At 36.0% G+C, this 26,081-nt stretch overlaps 1 protein-coding gene across 1 annotated transcript in view; it reads right to left on the bottom strand.

The window, feature by feature from the left end:
- The window catches only part of KMT2E (lysine methyltransferase 2E (inactive)), an 88,981-nt gene that overhangs the window by 23,682 nt on the left and 39,218 nt on the right, over positions 1-26,081 (bottom strand). The window contains exons 5-12 of the mRNA XM_079710929.1: positions 23,908-23,988; positions 15,385-15,443; positions 14,300-14,472; positions 10,243-10,281; positions 5,596-5,826; positions 5,347-5,477; positions 3,671-3,788; positions 2,560-2,669 (exon numbers count right to left, since the gene is read on the bottom strand). Of these exons, the coding sequence (XP_079567055.1) occupies positions 2,560-2,669; positions 3,671-3,788; positions 5,347-5,477; positions 5,596-5,826; positions 10,243-10,281; positions 14,300-14,472; positions 15,385-15,443; positions 23,908-23,988 (942 nt within the window). The remainder of the gene's footprint in view (positions 1-2,559; positions 2,670-3,670; positions 3,789-5,346; positions 5,478-5,595; positions 5,827-10,242; positions 10,282-14,299; positions 14,473-15,384; positions 15,444-23,907; positions 23,989-26,081) is intronic.

The following is a 26,081-nucleotide window of genomic DNA, read 5'->3' as shown; positions in this document are numbered from 1 at the left end:
ATTTCTTAACTCTCTACCCTCCTGTCTATCGTCAAGAGTCAGTTCATCTCTAGGATATAGGCTGAATGCCCAAACCAGAGTTAAACAATAATGGAAGGCTCCCACTTTGCATGTTTTGAGTAGTTTGTTCATAATAAAAAATAACTTACTTTTCCAAGTTTCTAATACGCCCAGCTCATTCACTTTCAACACTGGTAGAAAGCTACAAGTCAAACTGTCTAATTCTGTGAACCAGGGGTAGAACTCAGACATCATGGTCTACCCCTCACCTCTCCAAATCAGGCAGTAATAGAAACTAGCTGGAAACTTTTTCTAGATATTTTCTTTGATTTTAGGACAACAGAACTGCAAATAATAATGATGACAACTGCTAATATTTATTCAGCGCTTATTTTGTATCAAGAACGGTTTTAAACCCTTTATATGTGTTAACTCAATCTTCGAAATATTCCTGTTAGGTGAGTATTATTTTTCTCATATTATAACGAGGTAATGAGGCAGAGAGAGATGATGAAATCGGTCCAAGGTTATTACATAACTAATATAACTGACTGAGCTAGGATTTGAAACCAGAGAGTCAGATTATAAAAAGCTTATATTTTTAACCACTGTGGGAAACAGTCCCCCAAAGCAATGAGCAAAGAGCTATTATGCTCAATTTTCCACCTTGGGGGTGGGGCGGAGAAAGAGCTAAAAAGGAAACACTTTAGTTATCAGGATAAATCTGACTCCAACAATCAAGCAGAGATGCATATACTGAAGGAAGAGGGATTTCATTGACAGAAAACATAATGGACATTAAAAATGTCTGCATGTAAAATGGATACCACACAAACTTTTAAAAATAAAATACAGGAGGATATGAACTGAAATCCTTATAACCCAAAAGATTATAGAATATATAAAGAAGTGCCTCCACCCACACTGGTTTAAAAAAAAAAAGACTACCCAGCAGAAAAATGAACAGATGATGAGACAAGTCATAAGAGAGGAAATCCAAATGACAAATGAATATATAAAAGGATCCTTGGGCTCTTAAAATAATCATGGAAAATGGTAATTACAAATATAAAAAGATACTATCTCACACAGATTAACATCGATTTTTAAAGTACAGTAAAGAAGTGTTGCAAGGAAGTAAAGTTATGGGAGTATCAACTGGTCATTCACCCACGTCTGGTAAAAACTGAGGCTGTACACATTCTACAACCCAGCAATTCCACCTCTACGTCCCTATCATGGAGAGAACATGTACACATGCAGCATTTTTCGTAAATCTAAAGGTCCACCAAGAGTGGAATGGATAAATGCCATCAGCAGTGAAAATAAATGAATTAGAGCTACACATAACAAAAGAACTGAATCTCACAAAAGTAATGAATGAGAAAAGATGAATGCAAAATAATACAGATTATAATTTCCATAAATTTTAAAAATATACAAAACTACTCGATACTATTTAGGGACGTCTACAGACATAGTAAAAATGTTAAACTCATAAAAATGTTAAACTCACCAAATTAAAGATGGCAGTTATCTCTGGTAAAAGACAGAGGATAGACGCAATTGGGCTGCTAAACATATGGGCCTTTAATGGATAATGTTTTGCTTCTTAACTTGGAAATGAGGCACATGGACTTTGTTTTTTTGGCCGCACGGTTCGTAGGATCTCAGTTCCCTGACCACGGATTGAACTCAGGCCACAGAAGTGAAAGCACGGAGTCCTAACCACCAGGCCACCAGGGAACTCCCTACATGGACTTTTGTATTACTATTTTTTACAGTAAGTTTTTTTTGTGTGTGTGTGTGTGGTACGTGGGCCTCTCACTGCTGTGGCCTCTCCCGTTGCGGAGCACAGGCTCCGGACGCGCAGGCTCAGCGGCCATGGCTCACGGGCCCAGCCGCTCCGCGGCATGTGGGATCTTCCCGGACCGGGGCACGAGCCCGCGTCCCCTGCATCGGCAGGCGGACTCTCAACCACTGCGCCACCAGGGAAGCCCTACAGTAAAACGTTTAAAATTTAAATTGCAGTTTCTCTACTCAGGATTAACTTTTCTTAGTGTTAATTAACTCTTCTTTAGTGTTTCAGAACAACAGTTCTCAGAGTTTCCTCGGACGGTCTCCAACAAACCCTTTCAATTTATACTGCAAAGAGACTTTGGCACAATTCCTTCTCTTCTGAGAGGCAGTAAGTGACATTATCCATTTCTACTGATTAAACCAAGTTAACTGAACGAGTAAAACTCTATACTCTACCTAAACTACAAGAAAGAAAAGAAGGAAAAAGTCTCACATAAACAAGGTCAGTAGTGCTCAATTAGGATTCCTAAGTATTATACTATGAGCATTACATTACAATAATAAGAACGTTTGGAAGAGCAAAGCAACCATGCTGTAATGGAAGCTGATATCAGAATGCTTGTTTCCAAGTATTTTTAATTGCCTAATTGTAAATAAAAATAAAAAGCTAAAGCAGTAATGACAATACCTACATTTTTATAAGGACATTAAGGAATTATTTCAAAACAACAGGTATCATATTTACAGGCTTGAACTTACCAATTCCCATAGTCAAAATCAAAGGCAATAGTAATTTCAGTTCCCTTTGGAATACTTTGTACGGAATAAATGTAAAGATGTATGGTTCCATCCTCAATTTCATGCCTCACCTGTTAAAAGGATAATTTTGTATTTCCATAAATAGTTATATATCTCTATAAATTATTTTCTACCTTTAGAAGCATCTCATCTTGCAATTTTGAAAACTATTCTTTTCAAAGTAATTCACAAATACAACATGGAAAATATGCTTTTAATTACAAGACTTGTACCTAAATCAGTGGTTATCAACTGGGAATCAATGCAAGTTTGATGCAGGCTCTATGAACATTAAAAAGAAAATAACTCTATTTTATCAATTCTATGGTGCATATTTTTTCCCCTTTTAAAATCTGTGAAATTGGGAGTTTTACAAGTGATGGCATCTTTGATTTAATGAAACGCATTAATGGTACAGTTTATAAGTATACAGTTAAAGTACAGTTTAACACTATACTTTTCTGTGATATACACTGTTCTAGGTACTCTACATGTATTAACTCCTTTAGTCCACATAACATCTTTTTACAGATAAAACTGAAGCACAGACAAGGTTACAAAGCTAGTAAATCAAAAAGAAGACATGAATCTGTAAGTCTTGCTTCAAAACCTACACTCTTAACTGTAACATTATATAACTAGAAAACATTTATTTTGGTACGTGAAAAACAAAACCAGAAATATTATTTTACACACCACTTCTAAAACATAATTTTATAAAAAATTTTATACTAGCACATATAAAATCTACTTTAGTTTTCAGCTTCGTCATCTACCTTGATCAAATCAGAGCATATATTTGACTCATAAATAGAGCTTCCAGAATAAACAGAGAAGTCCAGTATTTTCTCTTATAAGTAACATCACAATTTCTTCAATGCTCAAAGTAACTTGAGACCTCACAGCCAGTTATCACCTAAATTTTCGTAATGGAAAGATGTTGGGCAGTATAAAATGCATCAACAACTAAAAATCGGTGGTCTGTTTTAGGCCACCAGACTTTTTTGTGCTTAATACTCAGATTCCACACACTCCCTACCCCTGCCTCCCCAAAGGATTTCTATACGCTTACCTCTGCATTCGGTGTACAAGAACGCCTAATGAACCGAGCTTCATTCCCAAAAGTCCTTGCATCAACACACATTTCTAGACCATGAAATTTAGAATAGAATAAAACAAAAGGGTATGGTCTACAAAAAAAAGAAATGCATTAGAAACTATTAACATTTTGAATTTAAGAAATTTCTAAAAGACTCAGACTAAGTAGGGAGGCCAAGATTTGAATATACGCAGTCTGATACCAGAACCCATTCTTAACCACTAGGCTAATTCATGCTAATAAGATTTTTACCTGCTCCTATAACCTTACCTAAACCAAAGGTAATTAATTCAGGTGGGAATTCAAATTTACAAGGAATGATAAAAAGGGAGTGACCACTGCCTTTACATGAGGATTCATAATGAGATGCCATTAAAGTTCCTATCAGGGCCTCCCTGGTGGCGCAGAGGTTGAGAGTCCGCCTGCCGATGCAGGGGATACGGGATCGTGCCCCGGTCCGGGAGGATCCCATATGCCGCGGAGCGGCTGGGCCCGTGAGCCATGGCTGCTGAGCCTGCGCATCCAGAGCCTGTGCTCCGCAACGGGAGAGGCCACAACAGTGAGAGGCCCGCGTACCGCAAAAAAAAAAAAAAAAAAAAGTTCCTATCAGTGCACTTACGTGTTTGATTTACAACACTGTTTCAGATCAAATCTGCTATACGAAAGGGAAAGATTCTTGTATATCTTTCATAACTTAAGTAACTCAGTTATAAACAATATGAAATATTTTAAATAATTATAGTATATAGGCTGAGAATGTTATTTCCCTAGAGATGCAAACATATTTCTAGACCTCAGGGAAGCGATGGCTATCACAAGATCACATCAATTCCCACCCCCAAAATCACAAACGATAGAAGAGGGCTCCAAAGTCCTTCCAGTACCAAGAAAGTGGCAGTTGAAAGTGGTGACAATAATGTAAGACCAAATCTAACATCCTCTGATAAAAGAAGGACGTGGTCACCAGTGGTCTTTGCAGGTTCTAGCAATTATAAGGAATTAGGAAGGGTCCTAGATGGAAAGGGTTCCTTATAATCTTCAGGTAATCAGACTTTTTCATTAATGTCCACCTATATTGCTACAGTTTATCTTTGAAGTAGATTGTTTTAGAAGTGTCAGCAAGATAGGGATGGGGAAGAGACTAAGGAATAGGGACTTCCCTGGTGGCACAGTGGTTAAGAAGCCACCTGCCAATGCAGGGGACACGGGTTTGATCCCTGGTCCGGGAAGATCCCACATACCGCAGAACAACTAAGTCCATGTGCCACAACTGAGCCTGTGCTCTAGAGCCCATGAGCCACAACTCCTGAGCCCACGAGCCACAACTCCTGAAGCCCGCGTGCCTAGAGCCTGTGCTCCACAACAAGAGAAGCCACCACAATGAGACGCCCGCACACAGCAACAAAGAGTAGCCCCCGCTTGCCACAACTAGAGAAAACCCACACATAACAATGAAGACCCAACACAAGCAAAAATTAATTAATTAATTAAAAAAAGAGACTAAGGAATATATCTGCATCTACAGTTTTAAATATTAAAATAATCCCTTAGAAAACAAAATACACATAAACAATAGCTTTGTGCTTAAAACAGCCAAAAATTCAATACTTAACTACAGAAAAATAATATGGAGAAATAAATGAATATACCTCTTAAAGAAATATCCATTTGCTTCAAACTGTTCTCTTAACATAAACTTCCCTCTGTATTCAATGATAAGTGCATCAGGAGGCAAGTCTTTTGCAGATCTCAGAATTTTCTTATTTTTTTGTATATGGCTCTACAATCAGAGAAAAGTTGAGATTAACTAAAACCAGACTGCTTTCAGTCTAAGTACTTAAGATATACAGTAGAAAAAGGTTTTTGCTTTATCATCTCTTGGCAAATGATATATTTACCTCTACAGGAGGTTTGAAGATCAAATTATTGGTATTCAAATCTGATTTATTTATCTCTTTTTTGTCATTTCCGTTGCCCAGTCTCAGAGCTATTCTTTGTGCCTCCCTCTGAACACCCTCACTATATTGGTTATTATTTGCCTCTTCATATCGATCCATCCATGCTTTGATTTTTGTCTCCCATCCAAAATTTGAACCATCAGATGAAGGATCAATCTCTGGAGCTGAGCCCTAAAATCACAGCAAGCTAAGCATTAATATCTGGATTTTAAGTATTTACACACACACACACACACACACACACAAAATATGACAATCTATATAAAAGAATATAATATAAACCAGAAATAATGACAGGCTTTCTAAGTTGGTCCTAGTAGGAAAAAGAAAAAAAAAAAAGACCATAAGTGAGCAGCTTTACACTGATGCCAGACACATGAGTTGGAAAACTGAAGGAAGCAGAGTTAAGTTGAATAGCAGAAATTTAAGTTTCACTACTGTAGCCAAATGGGGGCTTTCAATAAAATTAAAAATACCCAAAATTTTGGAGTCACTGTCAGCTAACGGTTAAAAAAAGATAGCGTATAATAATTTTTTTGAGACTGCCAATATCTACTCTGTACTCACAGTTTTATTTAACCAGAATAAATTTGCAATTATTATGTAAACTATACATACTGCATATTAAGCATAAACTTATTTTCTGATATAATACTTCAACTTTTAACATGTTTTATAATAAAAATATACTTTGATATCTTAATTTTGTATAATTCCAAGATGTATAATCAACTGTCCACATGATAAATTCAACATGAGAATAAAATGTCTCACAAAATAAAGACCTTTAAGCTTAAGTGCTTGCTCCTCCTCATACCCCCCATTAAAATCTGTAAGATAACACTGCTAAATGCCAAAATGCAGCAAGATGTTTTTTGATCTATCTCTTAGAGTAATGAAAATAAAAACAAAAATAAACAAATGGGACCTAATTAAACTTAAAAACTTTTGCACACCAAAGGAAACCATGAACACAACGAAGAGACAACCTACAGAATGGGAGAAAATATTTGCAAACAAAGTGACCAACAAGGGATTAACCTCCAAAGTATACAAACAGCTCAGGCGGCTCAATATCAAAAAAGCTAACAACTCAATCAAAAAATGGGCGGACGACCTAAATAGACATCTCTCCAAAGAAGACAAACAGATGGCCAAGAGGCAAATGAAAAGATACTCAACATCACTAATCATCAGAGAAATGCAAATCAAAACTACAATGAGGTATCACCTCTCACCCGTCAGAATGGCCATCATCAAAAAATCTACAAACAATAAATGCTGGAGAGGGTGTGGAGAAAAGGGAACCCTCTTGCACTGTTGGTGGGAATGTAAATTGGTACAGCCACTATGGAGAACAGTATGGAGGTTCCTTAAAAAACTGAAAATAGAGCTACCACATGATCCAGCAATCCTACTCCTGGGCATACGTCTGCAGAAAACCTTAATTCGAAAAGATACATGCACCCCATTGTTCACTGCAGCACTATATACAATAGCCAGGACATGGACAACCTAAATGTCCATCGATGGATGAATGGATAAAGAAGAGGTGGTACATACATACAATGGAATATTACTCAGCCATAGAAAGAACGAAATAATGCCATTTGCAGCAACATGGATGGATCTAGAGATTGTCAGACTGAGTGAAGTAAGTCAAAGAGAGAAAGACAAATGTCATACGATCTCGCTTGTATGTGGAATCTAAAACAATGGTACAAATGAACTAATTTACAAAACAGAAATAGAGTCACAGATGCAGAAAACAAACTTATGGTTTGGTTACCAAGGGGGAAAGGAGGGAGGGATAAATTGGGACATTGGGATTGACATATACACACTGCTATATATAAAATAGATAACTAATAAGAACCTAGTGTATAGCACAGGGAACTCTGCTCAGTACTCCGTAATGACTTATATGGGAAAAGAATCTAAAAAAGTGTATATATGTATATGTATAACTGATTCACTTTGCTGTACACCTGAAACTAACAAAACATTGTAAATCAACAATACTCTAATAAAAATTTTAAAAAAAAAGAAAAAGAATGCTAAATGCCAAGCAGTGAAAAGTTACAACCTCTCAATAGGTTTTAGGAAACAAAAAGGGAATCCTTTTCTCATTGGAATGCAACTTATAGAAAGGCATAATTACCACACATTTAAAAAGTTTATTAAAGCCTGGACTCCTTCAATTAATTATTTGCAGTCTTAAGACGAAAATCAATTAATGCAGATAACAAAAACATATATCTTATCGATAGCATAATTCAAATTTATAATGGATTTATTAACACAAGAAGTTTCAATTTAGTTGTTTGCAAATGCTGTTCATCAATTTTTCTACAGAATGGAACACCTTTATGAGAAGATAGATTATTTCTATAATGTGTACAACCTACCATAACTGTGAAATTTTAAAATCACATATAGATTTCATGAAAGTTCTTATATATGCTGTTAGACATGTACATGTGTATGGTAACACTTACTAAAATTTACCATCAGTCCAACTTCCATATAAGTAACTAATCTTTATTACAAAAAGTATTCTTTTCTATAATGAAACAAACGATAGTAAGTTGCTCAACTATTTGATAGGGGTAGGTTTCTTTTACTAATTGATCTTTTATGGAATTATATTCTACATTATAATGACCACTTGATAAAGAACAGATTTTTATACAAATATGAAATATCACATATTTTGGGGCCTTTATTTATTTTTATTCTTTTTTTATTTTTCAGAATTTTCTATAGTGAATATGGCTTATATAATACAAAAATATTTTTCAAATACTATATACAGACACAAAAGTTTACAATCACTTTTTTTTTTACTACCCCTATTATTTATTTGTTTATTTATATATTGAGGTATAACTGATTTACAATATTATATTAGTTTCAGGTGTACAACGTAGTGATTCAAAATTTTTTATTGATCATACTTCATTTAAAGTGATTATAAAATATTGGCTATATTCCCTTTGCTTATTATTATTATCCTTGTACCTTATTTATTCTATACATAGTAGTTTGTACCTCTTAATCCCCTAACTCCATCTTGCCCTTGTCCCCTCTTCCCCCACTGGTAACTACTAGTTTGTTCTCTGTATCTGTGAGTCTGTTTCTATTCTATTTATTCATTTGTTTTATTGTTTAGATTCCGCATATAAGTGATAATATACGGTATATTTGTCTTTCTCCTATACGACACTACCTATTAAGGTTTTCATCACCTTTATTAAAGAAATCTACTCAGTTTTTAATTTGTTTTCTTTTTTGCCCTCCTTCCCCCACCCCCCAAAATAAATCCTCTACTAACTTGGTTTCTCTTCAATACAGTTCTTCTATATCTCTTGAGCCTTTTTAATATGACAAAATTACTTATTAGAAATGTAATGATCTTAAAGACATATTCAAGTTAACAAAAAAATTTTCAAAGATGAACAAAGCATTTTTCAAATTTTAATTCCTTAGTCACTCCTTTACATAATAAATGAAAATATTTCAGTTAAGTAAAAGATGCTCCTTCCTCATTAAGCCTGCTATTCAGATTAGATAAAATGGGAAAAAAGGAAAACCACTGGAGTATCAGTAGTTCTAACAGCTTAACAAAAAACCCTTTTTCAGACCTCTTCGTTCTGGTGTCAGAGAAAGTCCCATAAATACAAGTTTAATATAGTAAATATAAAACCCCCAACTTTAACATATACAGCACATTTTATAAGACTTTGGACTTGCAGTATGCTGAGTGACACCATGTATTAACATTCTTAAGAAAGAGTTCCAAAACTATGCAAGAATAATCATTGGACAGCTGCTTAATGATCTGTTTTCCAGGAATGTGAAATAACTAATAATTATGACACTTTATACTATGGGGACAACAGATGTATTCTAACATGCTTCCCACATCCTATTTTAATATCTGGCAACTTGAGATACTCCTTCTCCTTTGCTACCTAACCTAGAAAGATAAGAGTAACACTGAATAGCTGACCTCCGTGATCCAACAGAAACCTATCTTTTAAGGGGATGCAGAGCTGGGGGGGCTTGTTTCTCTCAGCAATCTTGGCATCTACAACATTGAGGATGTATTCTAATTAATTCAAGGCACACGTGACTAGTTTGTACGTACACGGTGAATCTATGGTGATTTCATAATATTTTATAACTACTGACAACTAAATCACTACAATTCCAACTTTGCAAAAGAGCAAAATTTCAAATTCCAAATATTATTTTGCATTTCTATGTCTAGAATACTAGTGGTACTGGAGACACGGAATACAATGATAAATGAAAATTTTTAATTTTAGTATTCGAAATTTTACTATTAGAAATTACTTATATATCTCCTTTTGTTTAATGTTTTAACAGTGTTAATAAACTCCAAGAGTCGTATATTAACCGTATTATAATTCTCTATGGTCCCACTTCTGGTAAAGATAATAAGCAATAAAATGACACAGAATTAAGACAGCACAATTTACTTTATTATGAACAAGCAACCACTTAGTTAAGTTCCTAGATATTGGACAACTGATAATAAAGGCTTAAATTTAATGTGTTTACCTTAACTCTTGATGATTTCCTAGATCCTTCACGAAAGGCCTGAAATAACATGGAATTCTGAGTTAGTTTTTTAAAAACTGGATATAATTAATATTTAAAAATGAGTTCACTCAAGCTTTTTATTGAAGTCACATAAATAACACAAAATATGGTAATAACCAATAGTGTGAATGTTGAAGTAAAGTCATCTACTAGAACACTGTACTACTATTAAAAATAAATACAGACTATGTAATAACATGAAAATATGTATAAGATACAATGCTAAGAAAATTTCTAAATTTTCTGTGTGCTCAATATTATAATCATGGAAAAATATGTGATAAAAGTTGGAAGGTATTAAAAATATTGCAGTAGTTTTAAGTCATGAGCCAAGTTTTGGGGTGGGTTAAAATAATTTTGTTATTACTTTAATTTCTAAGTCAACTAGCAAGTAATACTTGAGCATTTACTAGTAGGGACTCAAATTATAAGCACTGTGGTGAAAAGAACTGTACTTACTCAGTAAATATTGAATGGGAGCTCTCTAATCTGCCAAGTCCTAAAGTGTTATCTAAGACTTACTTCACCACGCCACTCCCCAAAGTGTAAACTCTATTTCGAGAGACTTACGAACACTAAACCTAGAGTAAGCAATATAGTTCCTAATTTATTTAAGTTCCAAATTTGTGTGCAGACTATATGTTGGAAGACAGCAAGTTTTATTAAGAAGAGGAGGAGGAGGATGAGAAGGAGAAGCAGCAGCAGCAGCAAAGAACCTTCACGTAAAACACAGAAAAAGAGCTAGAACTGTGAAGAATAGATATATTCAGACAGATGGACAACTGAAAGAAATACAATTCTGATACTAAAGACATATGAAAGAAGGCACGCAATAGGAAGAAATACGTTGCATTCAAAGAAAAACTAATATACTGCACTTGTTACCTACTGAAAATAGTTATGATGTAAGACTGGCTAAAAAAAATGTAAAAGTAGGTCATGAAAGCCTTATTTAAAAAGTCGCATTTTAAGATTCTGACTTAAATACCGTATGTTCTTCACTATGATGGAGGGATCCATGAAATACCTCTGAGCAGAGAAGGGATATAAAGACGATATTCACAGAAAATGTCAGAACCAAATGCAGAATGGACTAAAGTAGAAAGAGGATAAAGTTGGAGAAATTGAAGAAGATATTACTGTACTGCCAAGAGGTAATAAGGGCGTAGACTGGGTTTATAGAAGCAAAAAGGAAGAAAAATAACAGTATACTGAAGAGACATTCCCAAGGAAAAATCAATAGTGCTTTTGACAATAACTCTGAATGTCAAAGACTAAACATGACTTAAAGATTTTTAAACCTGGATAATGGCTGTGCTGCTGAAACAAAAGAAGAATTTGAAGTATGATGAAAGAGGATGCAAGTTTGGTTTACAGAGGAAACACTGAAAGAAAAATAGAACATTCATAAGTAAGTAACATGTGCTGACCATAGTTTTATGAAAAAATTAATATCAAGTTTGAAAAATTCAAGTAAAATTAGAAAATTTTAAAAATTAAAAAAAAATTAAAATCCTAATATATGGGTCACAATACACAATCCATGTTTTTTTTTTTTTTTTTTTTTTTTTTGCGGTACGCGGGCCTCTCACTGTTGTGGCCTCTCCCGTTGCGGAGCACAGGCTCCGGACGCTCAGGCCCAGCGGTCATGGCTCACAGGCCCAGCCGCTCCGCGGCATGTGGGATCCTCCCGGACCAGGGCACGAACCCATGTCCCCTGCATCGGCAGGCGGACTCTCAACCACTGCGCCACCAGGGAAGCCCACACAATCCATGTTTTTAACAGTGTTAACGCTTCATGCCAAAGGCCAAATTGCTAAAACACCAACCAATACCTTAATAGGGTTTTATGAGTATTTTTTAAATGTCATCTGTCCAGAATGTCTATTGTTAACTCCATTCACATTTTTAACAGTTAGCCATAACAACAGGCTGAATAAAAAGCAAAATTAGATATATCCTTTTGCTATATATTTTTAACTACATATTGCCCCCAAATAATAGTAAAAACTTAACAGTAAAGCAAACTAAATCTTTTATGCCCAGTTCCTGGATTTTTTTTTTCTAATCCTTATCAAGTATTACTAACTTAACATGAGAGAAAAAATTCTCTTTTTAAATGTACAACAATATTCTGAAACAAATAAGATGTGCTCTAAGACAGAACTGATTCATTTTAAATAGCCAAAAGTCATTCCAGCCAGAGAAAATGCAAAATCTATGTTTTATTTAAAAAGTAGATTTGTTAATCTAGATGACCTAAAAATAGAACTACACAAGGATAACGTTTCCAAGTAACTTTTATACAGTAAACAAAGAAGGCATAATTTAAAAGCAGTAGATGAAAAAATTAGGTCAATACCTAAACATGAGTTCCTAAATTGTAAAAAGCACTTAAGAGACAATCATTTCTCTGCATAAGTTACAATCTGAGATGAGGAAAATAACAATGAAATAAAGCAAAATGTGCTTAAGTGCTGTAATAATAGGTTCAAGTGCCATGATGAAATGCAAAGAAAGATCATCATAGCAAATTTCATAAAAAAAAAGTAGTGCTTTAGATGGGCCTCAAAGTAGAGTAGGAGTTTAAAAGATAAAGATGGAGAAGAGAATATTCTAAACAATGAAGGGAACAGCTTAAGTAAAGATAACATATCAGAAATCAGAGGTAGAATTTGGTAATAGTTGTCCAGACTGAATAAAATACAGGGAGAAGAATAGCAAAATTAGAGAGAGAGACATATGTGAAGACTGCTAGAATCAAGACTTATTTTAAACAGGGAGGTGAAATTAGAAAATGAAAAAGGTATTTAAAAGTACATGCTGCCGGGGCTTCCCTGGTGGCGCAGTGGTTGGGAGTCCGCCTGCCGATGCAGGGGGCGCGGGTTCGTGTCCCGGTCTGGGAAGATCCCACATGCCGTGGAGTGGCTGGGTCCGTGAGCCATGGCCGCTGAGCCTTGCGCATCCGGAGCCTGTGCTCCGCAACGGGAGAGGCCACAACAGTGAGAGGCCCGCGTACCACAAAAAAATAAAAATAAAATAAAAGTACATGCTGCCGGACTTCCCTGGTGGCGCAGGGTTAAGAGTCCGACTGCCAATGCAGGGGACACCGGTTTGAGCCCTGGTCTGGGAAGATCCCACCCGCCGCGGAGCAACTAAGCCCATGTGCCACAACTACTGAGCCTGCGCTCTAGAGCCCACAAGCCACAACTACTGAGCCCATGCACCTAGAGCCCATGCTCCACAACAAGAGAAGCAACCACAGTGAGAAGCCTGTGCACCGCAATGAAGAGTAGCCCCCGCTCACCTCAAGTAGAGAAAGCCTGTGTGCAGCAACCAAGACCCAACGCAGCCCCCAAAATTAATTAATTAAATGTAAAAAACAAAAAAGTACATGCTGCCTATTAAATAACATCATAAAGAATTACTCAAAAAAATGATTTTATACCTACGTATAATTTCACTCTTTAATAAATATATAGTCATTATGGAAAGTATCTTTTACCTTACATGACAAAAAACTTCATTAGCAATTATAACAAATTTATTAAAAAGTGGCTTATAAATAGTTTTCTGCCATCATATCCTGGTGATATTTTAATACAAAAATTTAAGTGAGAAAGATCTAGGTAGTAAGAAATTCAACAAATGTGGAGCCTTATTAAAATGATTAAATGTGACTCAGAGACAAACAGCTATAAACCACCGTTCACAATCATTACATGCTCCTCCACCTCTTTATAAACTAGCAGAAATTTAGAACTGTTATTTCTGTTTTCTAAAACAACAACCTTCACTAAATCTTATTTTAGCTTTTGCATTTCTCTGACTAGTCTCATCAGAGTGATGATTTAAAGCAGTTTGCAAACATTTTCTCTACTCCATTTCAATCTTTAAAACACATTAAAAATTTTAAATGAGTGTGATTAAGCTTAGATCCTGCTACCTTCTCTAGCTACTATCCATTACTCCTACGACTTCCTATCTACTCATCTTCAAAATAGGAAAAACTTACTTTTTTACATTTTGAAATGTTTTGTTCTTTCTCCCCACTTTTTTTCCTTCTTTTATCATTAACCTTGGAAACTCTTGAAGCAGTTAAAGTAATCGATGTCGGGGTATGCTGAAATGCAGTATATAATTCCACAGGAACCTCATCACCACTCTCAGTTGCACTGGTATCACCATCTTCAAAGGCAAAATAAAAATTATTGCACAAGTAATACTTCTGCTTCGAACAATAAAACAGCATTCCACATGACAAACTATTATTCCCCCATCTTTCTGAAGAATAAACATTTTTTTTCACTTCCTCACTCAGTAAGACACACTTACATGCAAACTGCAAATATATTTCTCAAATGTTAAACTAGAAAGGATACAAAATCTGACAACACAGTCAGGTGGTGTGACTGTGGGAAACAGACACTTACAAACATAGCCAGTGGAAATTCAAAATTCTCTATGAAGGGGAATTTAGCTATATCTAGCAGAATTCTATATACACTTACCCTCTTCACCCAGCAACCCCATTTCTAGGGATCTATCCACAGATAAACTGGGAAAAGTATAAAAAAACCCTTATCCAAGAGGGTTTCATGACGTTACTATTTGTAGTAACAAAAAACACTGGAAACACCCCAAATGTCCATCAAACAGTTCAATAAACTATGGTTATTCAAAACCAGTTGTATTGGTGGCAACATGTTTTATAAGCCAAAGTGGAAGTTTAGCATATGTTACAACTTCAAATCCTGTTCCTAAAAATGAAATAAACACTATTGCACATGATCAACAAACAGATCACCATCTTTCAAAAGAGCAAACATATTTTACTTCTTTAAACCAATAGGTTACCTATGTGCAAGAAAATATGGATGATTTTAGATTTTTATTTATTTTCCATATTTCCTAAAATAAATAAATTATTGTTCTATAAAATATGTAAAATAGAGTATTTAAAATCTACACTTGAGATTGTAAATTATATATACAATCAACGTTCATTAGCAAGGAGTTTATGTCTGACTAAAAAATATGCAGGCCACTTATTCTCTCAATCATACTGAAGTTAATTTAGTATAGATCCTTTTCACCCACCTGACATATTTTCCCTTTTCCGGCGTTGTAGTAGCACCGCCCTCTCTTTATCCAAACTCCTATATTAAAATATTAACATGATTATTTATAAACTTTCATAAATTTAGATATAAAGCAGATTTGTTTTAAATGTGATAAACTTTATAATTTCTCTAATGTTCTTATTGAAAATGTACAGTATAAAATATATGTACTATCACTTGCCTTACAGTTTAGATTTGATCTAGCAGAATTAGCAGTAGATGCCAGTTAAGTGACTCTGCTGTGTTAAGAAAATCATTTTTTACTTTGGAAACTAGTACTTTTTTTTTCCAAACTGAAAAAAAAAGCAAAATGTCTGGGGGGAAATGTTAGTGTACTTATTGCATTATTACTATTTGCCTAAATTATTTCCAATTTTGAAGTAATAAACACTAAACATTTAACAATTGGGCAAACTGTTTCATTAACCTCCCCCAGCCTCCGCTCATGAACTGCATCATCCATAGTAACCGTTTACTCGCCCCCCTCTCCGCCCCCAAAGCATTGTCACTGTCTAAACTTATTAGTCTAAATGTCAAGTAACTAGATATAGTTCTTAGATGGGAGCTGAGATGGGGGAATAAGAGCTTTAGACTGAAATACCTACTACTCAGTAATAAGACTTGCCTTAATATCTAGTAGGACATAAAACTATCCTAGCATCACTGATAATTCTAGTTATCACAGAAGAATAAGCAGATAACACTCAAGTGACTGTCCTCCCTAATGGTCAGTTTTTAAGCAACCTTTACTGAAAATCAGCAGATATTTACCCCATGATTAAAAAGAAAAGATTTTAATATGTGAAAAAAAAAACCCAACTATCTGGAAAAAGGCAAGTAACTATTATAAAGTGAAACAAAATCAAAGAAAAACCTCACTCATACAAGGATGTCCACTCTCACCACTCTTATTCAACATAGTTTTGGAATTCCTAGCCACGGCAATCAGACAAGAAAAAGAAAAGAAATCCAAATTGGAAAAGAAGAAGTAAAACTGTCATTGTTTGCAGATGACATGATACTATACATAGAAAATCCTAAAGATGCTACCAGAAAACTACTAGAGCTCATCAATGAATTTGGTAAAGTTGCAGGATACAATATTAATGCACAGAAATCTCTTGCATTCCTATACACTAACAATGCAAGATCAGAAAGAGAAATTAAGGAAACAATCCCATTTACTGCAACAAAAAGAATAAAATACCTAGGAATAAACCTACCTAAGGAGGCAAAAGACCTGTACTCAGAAAACTATAAAAAACTCATGAAGGAAATCAAAGATGACACAAACAGATGGGAGAAATACACCATGTTCTTGGATTGGAAGAATCAATATTGTGAAAATGACTATACCACCCAAAGCAACCTACAGATTCAATACAAACCCTATCAAATTACCAATGGCATTCTTCACAGAATTAGAACAAAAAATTTTACAATTTGTATGGAAACACAGAAGACCCCGAATAGCCAAAGCAATCTTGAGAAAGAAAAACAGAGCTGGAGGAATCAGACTCCCTGACTTCAAACTATACTACAAAGCTACAGTAATCAAGACAGCATGGTACTAGCACAAAAACAGACATATAGATCAACGGAACAGGAGAGAAAGCCCAGAGATAAACCCATGCACCTATGGTCACCTAATCTATGACAAAGGAAGCAAGAATATACAATGGAGACAAGACAGCCTCTTCAATAAGTGGTGCTGGGAAAACTGGACAGCTACATGTAAAAGAATGAAATTAGAACACTCCCTAACACCATACACAAAAATAAACTCAAAATGGATTAAAGACCTAAATGTAAGACCAGACACTATAAAACTTTCAGAGGAAAACATAGGAAAAACAGTCTTTGACATAAACCACAGCAAGATCTTTTTTGACCCACCTCTTACAGTAATGAAGATAAAAACAGAAGTAAACAAATGGGACCTAATGAAACTTAAAAGCTTTTGCACAGCAAAGGAAACCATAAACAAACCGAAAAGACAACCCTCAGAATGGGAGAAAGTATTTGCAAACAAAGCAACCAATAGGGGATTAATCTCCAAAATATACAAACAGCTCATGGAGCTTAATATAAAAAAAAAAACTAACAACCCAATCAAAAAATGGGCGGATGACCTAAAGAGACATCTCTCCAAAGAAGACATACAGATGGCTAAGAGGCACATGAAAAGATGCTCAACATCACTAATTATTAGAGAAATGCAAATCAAAACTACAATGAGGTATCACCTCTCACCAGTCAGAATGGCCATCATCAAAAAATCTACAAACAGGGCTTCCCTGGTGGTGCAGTGGTTGAGAGTCTGCCTGCCGATGCAGGGGACACGGGTTCGTGCCCCAGTCCGGGAAGATCCCACATGCCGCGGAGCGGCTAGGCGCATGAGCCATAGCCGCTGAGCCTGTACGTCTGGAGCCTGTGCTCCGCAACGGGAGAGGCCACAACACTGAGAGGCCCATGTACCGCCAAAAAAAAAAAAAAAAAAAAAAATCTACAAACAATAAATGCTGGAGAGGGTGTGGAGAAAAGGGAACCCTCTTGCACTGTTGGTGGGAATGTAAACTGATACAGCCACTATGGAGAACAGTATGGAGGTTCCTTAAAAAACTAAAAATACAACTATCATATGACCCAGCAATCCCACTATTGGTCACATACCCTGAGAAAACCGTAATTCAAAAGAACACATGTATCCCAGTGTTCACTGCAGCACTATTTACAATAGCTAGGATATGGAAACAACCTAAATGTCTAACAATAGATGAATGGATAAAGAAGATGTGGTACATATATACAATGGAATATTACTTAGCCATAAAAAGGAATGAAATTGGGTCATTTGTAGAGATGTGGATGGACCTAGAGTCTGTCATACAGAGAAAAGTAAGTCAGAAAAACAAATATTGTACATTAATGCATATACATGGAATCTAGAAAAATGGTAGAGATGAACCTACTTCCAGGGCAGGAATAGAGACGCAAACGTAGAGGATGGACATGTGGACATGGCTGGGGGGGCGGGAAGGGGAAGGTGGGATGAACTGGGAGATAAGGATTGACATATATACATTACCAAGCATAAAACAGATAGCCAGTGGGAACCTGCTATAAAGCACAGGAAGCTTGGCTCGGTGCTCTGTGATGACCTAGATGGGTCGGATGGGGGGGTGCGGTGGGAGGGAGGTCCAAGAGGGAGGGGATATATGCATACATATAGCCGATTCAGTTTACTGTACAGCAGAAACTAACACATTGTAAGGCAATTATACTCCAATAAAAAAGAAAAAAAGGAAAAACCTCACTCATAATAAACAAATGAAAAGTATCAATAAAACACTGAGATTACCATTTCTCACCTAGTTAAACCAGCAAAAATCCAAGTCCATCAAAAACTCTACTGTGAGGCTGGGGAAAATAGGCATGCTTATCCATGACTGGTGGGAATTCAAAACTGGACAGTCGCTACTGGAGGGGAATTTGGCAATATCTGACAAAATTTGATATATACATTTACCCTTTTACTGAATAATCCCACTTCACTTGCAATTACATAAGACTGAAAACAACTCAAATGTCCACTCAAAGGGCTGACTAAACTATAGTACATGAAGATGGAGCACCTTGAAGCTACAGAAAGAAATGAGTCAATCTGTATATTACTACTATGAAGTGATCTTCAGGATTTTTTTTTTTTTTTTTTTTTTTTTTTTGCGGTACGCGGGCCTCTCACTGTTGTGGCCTCTCCCATTGCGGAGCACAGGCTCCGGACGCGCAGGCTCAGCGGCCATGGCTCACGGGCCCAGCCACTCCACGGCATGTGGGATCCTCCCGGACTGGGGCACGAACCCGCGTCCCCTGCATTGGCAGGTGGACTCTCAACCACTGCGCCACCAGGGAAGCCCTAGGATATATTTTTAAGACAAAAAGCTAATGTGGCAACAACTCTACATAATATACTACTGCTTATCTAAGTAAGGAGGAGAATATATATATATATATATATATATATGTGCATATCTGTTTCTAATATAACAAACAATGGAAGGAATAATCAATTTTTTAAAACTTGTTACTTCCAAAGTGGAAGGGACAGGGGTCGTGTATGTTAGACTTATTTGAATGTACCTTGTCTTAAATATCTGACTTTAGAATGATGTGACTACTTCTTACGTAATTAAACAAGCATATAATTATAAAAATAAAGTATAAAAAGCAATCCTTAAAAATAAAATTGCTGTATTACTCATCCATTTCTGGTAGGAATGAAAAATGATACAACTACTCTGCAAAATAATTTGACAATTTCTTATAAAACTGAACATGCAACTAACTACCATATGACCAAGCAATTGCACTCTTGGGCATTTATCCCAGAGAAAACAAAACTTAGGTTTACACCAAAACCTGTATACAAGTGTTCAGAGCAACTTTATTTGTAATAGCCAAAAACTGGAAATGACCCAAGTGTCCTTCAGTAGGTGAGTGGTTAAACAAACTCTGGTACATATATACCACATAACACTACTTAAAAATAGAAAAAAGTGAAATACTGCTATATGCCACAAATTAGCTGGCTTTCCAGGGAATTATGCTCAGTAAAAAAAATCCAATCCCAAGGGCTTCCCTGGTGGTGCAGTGGTGGAGAGTCCGCCTGCCGATGCAGGGGAGATGGGTTCGTGCCCCGGTCCGGGAAGATCCCACATGCCGTGGAGCAGCTGGGCCCACGAGCCATGGCCGCTGAGCCTGCGCAACTGGAGCCTGTGCTCCGCAGCGGGAGAGGCCACAGCAGTAAGAGGCCCGCGTGCCGCAAAAAAAAAAAAGCCAATCCCAAAAGGTCACATACTGTGTGATTCCATTTATGTAACATTCTTGAAATGACAGAATTACTGAAATGGAGTATAGATTTAGTGGTTGCCAAAGGTCAGGGATGGGAGGGGTAAGAGGTGGGAGGTAGGTATGGCTAGGAAAGGCAACATGAGGGATCTTTGTGATTGAAATGTTTTGTAGCTTGACTATACCAATGTCAATATTCTAGCTGTGATACTGTATTAACAGTTTTGCAAGATGTTACCACTGGGAGAAACTGAATAAAGGATATGCAGGATCTCTGTATTATTTCACAAATGCATGCAAACCCACATTACTTCAAAAGTTTGATTTTTAAAAAATCAAAAATAAAACTAGGGCTTCCCTGGTGGTGCAGGGGTTAAGAATCCGCCTGCCAATGTAGGGGACATGGGTTCGAGCCCTGCTCCCGGAAGATCCTACATGCCGTGGAGCAACTAAGCTTGTATGCCACAACTACTGAGCCTGCGTTCTAGAGTCTCTGAGCCACAACTACTGAGCCCGCGTGCTGCAACTACTGAAGCCCGTGCGCCCTAGAGCCTGTGCTCCTCAACAAGAGAAGCCACCGCAATGAGAAGGCCACGCACCGCAACAAAGAGTAGCCCCTGCTCGCCACAACTTGAGAAAGCCTGCACGCAGCAACAAAGACCCAACGCAGCCAAAAATAAGTAAATAAAATAAATAAATTTATTTTAAAAATAAAAAATAAAATAAAAAAATAAAACTAATAACCTAACCCAGAAGTGTGTACCCAGTTGGTGTTATAACCACACAATAAAATTCTTTTAAGAGACTTTAAACACAAAAAATTAACTATACATCCCTGTAGAAAATATCTTACAGGAAAAAAAAGTTCTAAACTGTTTTACATAATCATATTGTTACAGGTGCTATTGTTGGTACTGTTACTCTGAGACTGTTACATTCTTCTATGGGATTAAGCAGTTGAGCAAATTACATGATACTCTAATTACACTACTGTATGTGTTGTTGAGAACTAGGATAAAAAGAGACACAGATGGAATACAGAAACAGTTAAATGAAAACCTTGCACAGTTGACCTCTGAACAATGTGAGGGCTGGGGTTCCAAAATGCAGAGTGTGTAGTTCTGTAGTATTTACTATTGAAAAAATTCCATGCATAAGTGGACATGCACAGTTCAAACCTATGTTGTTCAAAGGTCAACTGTATTCCTAAATTTAAATTGCAATTATCTGTATAAACTCATGCATTTTATCTTAAAAATAAACAAACAGACAAAACTTATAGTAGACTAGGTTCATCTACTAAAAAGACCTAGCAACGTTGAGTAGTTCCAGAGGAAGGAGCATTACTAGCTCTCAGATTCTGGTCTTGAAAACCAATTCTGAGCGTGGGGCACAGAAGTATAAGATAAGCCCGAGACATCTTGTCGTATTAGATTGCACAAAGCTAGCAAGTACTACTAGGGTATTGTCAAAAGGACTGCAAAGCCAACTTGAAGTGGTTCCCACTGACCAAAAATGGGACAAAATTTGAACATAAATAAGGATAATAGGGGGACTTCCCTGGTGGCGCAGTGGTTAAGAATCTGCCTGCCAATGCAGGGGACATGGGTTCGATCCCTGGTCTGGGAAGAACCCACATGCCATAGAGCAACTAAGCCCATGCGCCACAACTACTGAGCCTGCACTCTAGAGGCCACGAGCCACAACTATTGAGCCTGCACGCCACAACTACTGAGCCCGCGTGCTGCAACTACTGAGCCCACGCACAGCAACTACTGAAGTCCATGTGCTCTAGGGCCCGCATGCTGCAACTACTGAGCCCGTGTGCTGCAACTACCGAAGCTTGTGTTCCTAGAGCCCGTGCACTGCAACGAGAAGCCACTGCAACGAGAAGCCCACGCACTACAACGAAGAGTAGGCCCTGCTCGCCGCAACTAGAGAAAGCCCGCACACAGCAACGAAGACCCAACACAGCCAACAAAAAAAAAAAGATAATAGGGACTTCCCTGGTGGTACAGTGGATAAGACTCCACGCTCCCAATGCAGGGGGCCCAGGTTCGATCCCTGGTCAGGGAACTAGGTCCCACATGCATGCTGCAACTAAGAGTTTGCATGCCACAACTAAGGAGCCTGCGTGCCACAACTAAGGAGCTGACAAGCCACAACTAAGGAGCTGGCGAGCTGCAACTAAGAAGCCCGTGAGCCAAAACTAAGCAGCCCGCATGCCACAACTAAGGAGCCCACATGCCGCAACTAAGGAGCCCGCCTGCCGTAACTAAGACCCTATGCAACCAAATAAATAAATATTTAAAAAGAAAGGAATAACTGCAACAGACTGATATCCAATATGTTTAAATCCCTGATTTCATAATGACACTTAAAATTCTTTTCACTATTCTAAAAACTGATAAAGCCTACAAATCAACAAGCATTTATGCTGCCTTTCCTCAGTGAAATATACCTTAAGAGAACTGAACAGTTAATATGGGGAAGTTTTCTACAGAAATAGTCCAGCTAATAAGTGATAAGCAACAGAATTAACATGTCACTAATTTGCAACCCCTAATAAATTAATGGATTTTAAAAATAACCATCAATGGGTCCCATTCAGATATTATAAGATGTGTCACCTGACAGAACACAGTGTATGAAAGTCTAACCCAAAAAAAAAAGGGACCTAAATCTAATCACACACCTATTTACAGAAATATCTATAGAGAGAAATCTGTTAAATCATGATAATGCAATTGGCAAACTCACCAGGATAAATAAACAATTCAGTCCCTTAAAGAAACACACTGCAAAGGAGACTGGGGTTGGTGGGGTAAGGGGTGTAGCTTTAGATTACTAGAGACTTAAAAGAGATGTATAGCAACCAATCAATACTTTAAGAATGGCTGGATGTAATAGATTTTGCTGCATGTATCAATATAATAATCGTTTTGTGGTTATAGATTTTTGTTAAAAAATTCTTTTATAGATACATACTGAAATACACATACACAAATACATACATACTGAAATACATAAGGATACACATGAATGAAATAATATATTTGGGATTTGCATTAAAACAATATGTGAAGGAGAAAAATACACAGCAATGTAAATGAAAAAAGATTATTGACAATTGTTGAAGCTGGGTGGTGGAAACATGCAGGTTCATTACACTATTACTTTTATATAGGTTTGAAATGTCCATTAAAAAAGATTTTTTTTAAAAAGCACAAAGAAGAAATGGGAAGAAAACACATTACTGCCAACAGGCAGAATGATAGTATAAGCCCTGCAAAATTCTGTAACTAACGAAATGCCCTTCTAGTAACTTTTTAACGTAATTTGCAGTCCACTGAAAAAAAGATGTCATCACTTAAAAAATGCACTATTATTTTATGCATCATTAAAAACCCTAGAAAATAAACCATGGCACGTTATCAGTGGAAAGATTCTTCTTGATTTTAGAGATGTCAGAATGGAAAAAGAAAAAAACCCAAAAAACAAACCAAACCATACAAAGGAAACTTCTTCCATCTTAGATTTGATGAAATACAGCATCCATTAATTGTTTAATCTAGAATTCATACATAACTTTCTAATAACTAAAGATTACCTCAGTAAAATGACTGGCAATTTTACTGTATGTACAACTTACCTAGGCTGACAACGTTCACAAAGATATGTATCAGGAATATGCTGCCTGTCAATCCCCATGCAGTCAATATGTTGCCAAACACTTTAAAAAGGAAAAGAAAAGAAAAGCAGAACATATAAAATATTATTAAAATCATCCTTAAATTAAGATTTGATATTCCATTTAACTATCCGTTAATAAGTGTCTACTTTGAGCTTAGCAGTGTAAAAGGTAATGTGAAGAATTCATAGAGATATGTCCTCGGGAAGATAAAACTTTGAGATGCAAAAATAAGAGGACAAAAATAGGCTATTATATATATGATATAAATTTCTAAAGCAAATATAATTTTAAAATGTAAAAGGTATACATTACAAATATTATTAGAAATCACAAACTGGAGATGTCCACAGTGCTTGGAATTAATGGGAAAAGAATCCTGGAGAATAATGGAGACTTGAAGAGAACCTCATTTGGGAAATTAGGAAGAAAAGACCTCATTATAGCAACATTTTCTCAAGTAGACAGACACCGGGAGCAACAGCCAGAAGGCAGTTAATATATCTGAAGAAGAATGTTCATTTTGAGAAACAGAGGGGGATAAAACTGAATTAGTAAAATGCAGTCAGATTATATACAACCTGGAATGTCAGGATTTGCGGAGCATTCCTCTAATTGGCAACAGGTAACAACTATAGGTTGCTTTGATGGTATACAGTGTTAATTCAAAGAAGTTAAGAAACTGGAGACATAAAAATCAACTAAGAGGCTTTTCCAACATTCCAGATCTAAGTTAAAGAACAACAGAAAGAACTAGAATGATGGCAGAGAAGATGAAGTTAAAGAATCCAAGAGTCATTTCATGAAGACAGAGACTAAACCTATTATGAACTCTATTTTTAATGTGATACATGGACCAACTTGAGGCAAATTTCTCAACGCTATTATTTTGTATTTTATTGCTAAGACTTTAATTGGTCTAAAGTTGATATATATGCCTGTTTCTAAAAATAGTCTTAATTATTCCTTATATAATAATGAGCTACTTTTAATATACAGCTACTGAGTTAACTGCTATGATCTTGCTCTTTACTTCTTAACTGAGGATGTTGGGACGAGAACTGGTAGAATGTGAAAGGTAATGGACTATGTATCAAAGATGTAGGGGAAAAAGTTTAAAAGAAAAGCAGAACACCTGACATGGAGAGTCAGAATAACAAATCAGGTTAAATTTGGGGGCTAACTAATAATGTCATGCAGACCACAGAAGAAATAAAACTAGAAAATGAATAAATAATCAGAGCTCTAGATGTCAAACTTGAAAGAGATGAGTATGGGCAGTAGGTACATGAAAATATATAGAGGCAATGTAAAACAAGAATAGAGGAAAAAAGATTAAGCCTTGTAGTATACTACAGGTTAAGCAGTAGAAAAGTAGAATAACAAAAAATAAATTCATAACTAATAGAGCAGTTGCTAAAAAGCAAATACCTTGAATAATCCAAAATACGTGAACTGGTCCTTCAAGAATTTGTAGATGGGTATAAGTCCTAAGGACTATTTCACTCTTTTCTAATAGATATAATTCTATATTATATATAGATCATTGTAATTAACCAAAACAAAAACACTTTAGATTATGCACTAAAATAAAATATTGTCCAATGGTATGTAATTTATCACATAAGACAAAATCAGCAATGAGAAAGCTATTTTATATGATTGGCTAAAATATGAATTCAGATTTGCTAATAAGTAGCTAATTAAAAAATAATGAGGAAAACAAGTTATCAGAGAAGTTATTTTCTGAGTTTTTAAACTCACCTCCTGAATAAGCTCACTGAGGTGACTGCTTATGGTAAGAGTATGTACCATAAGTTTATTTTTAAATTTTAAAAAGCAGCACAATATATTTTTATTATGAAAATTAACTCAAAGCATTAATATTACAACTTCCCATAAAAATAACATCAAATTTCACATTCCACTTAAGACTAATTTTCCCCCTTTTTGGCAAAGGTAAATAAATCAACTTTTTCATATAAACCTAACTGCCTGTTTATATCAATAACATCCCACTCCTAATCACCTAACTTAATCGGTGGGAACAAGATTACAAATAACGCAAAGTAATTTCTATGTGGCTCAGCAATGCATTTTTACACTCACATTCAAATATGGGTACTATTTCAAAT

The sequence above is a fragment of the Hyperoodon ampullatus genome (assembly GCF_949752795.1).
Source record: "Hyperoodon ampullatus genome assembly, chromosome: 9".
NCBI classification, from domain to species: Eukaryota; Metazoa; Chordata; class Mammalia; order Artiodactyla; family Ziphiidae; genus Hyperoodon; species Hyperoodon ampullatus.
The sequence above is the reverse complement of the archived record's forward strand: the minus strand, read 5'-3'. Positions and strand labels throughout refer to the sequence as shown.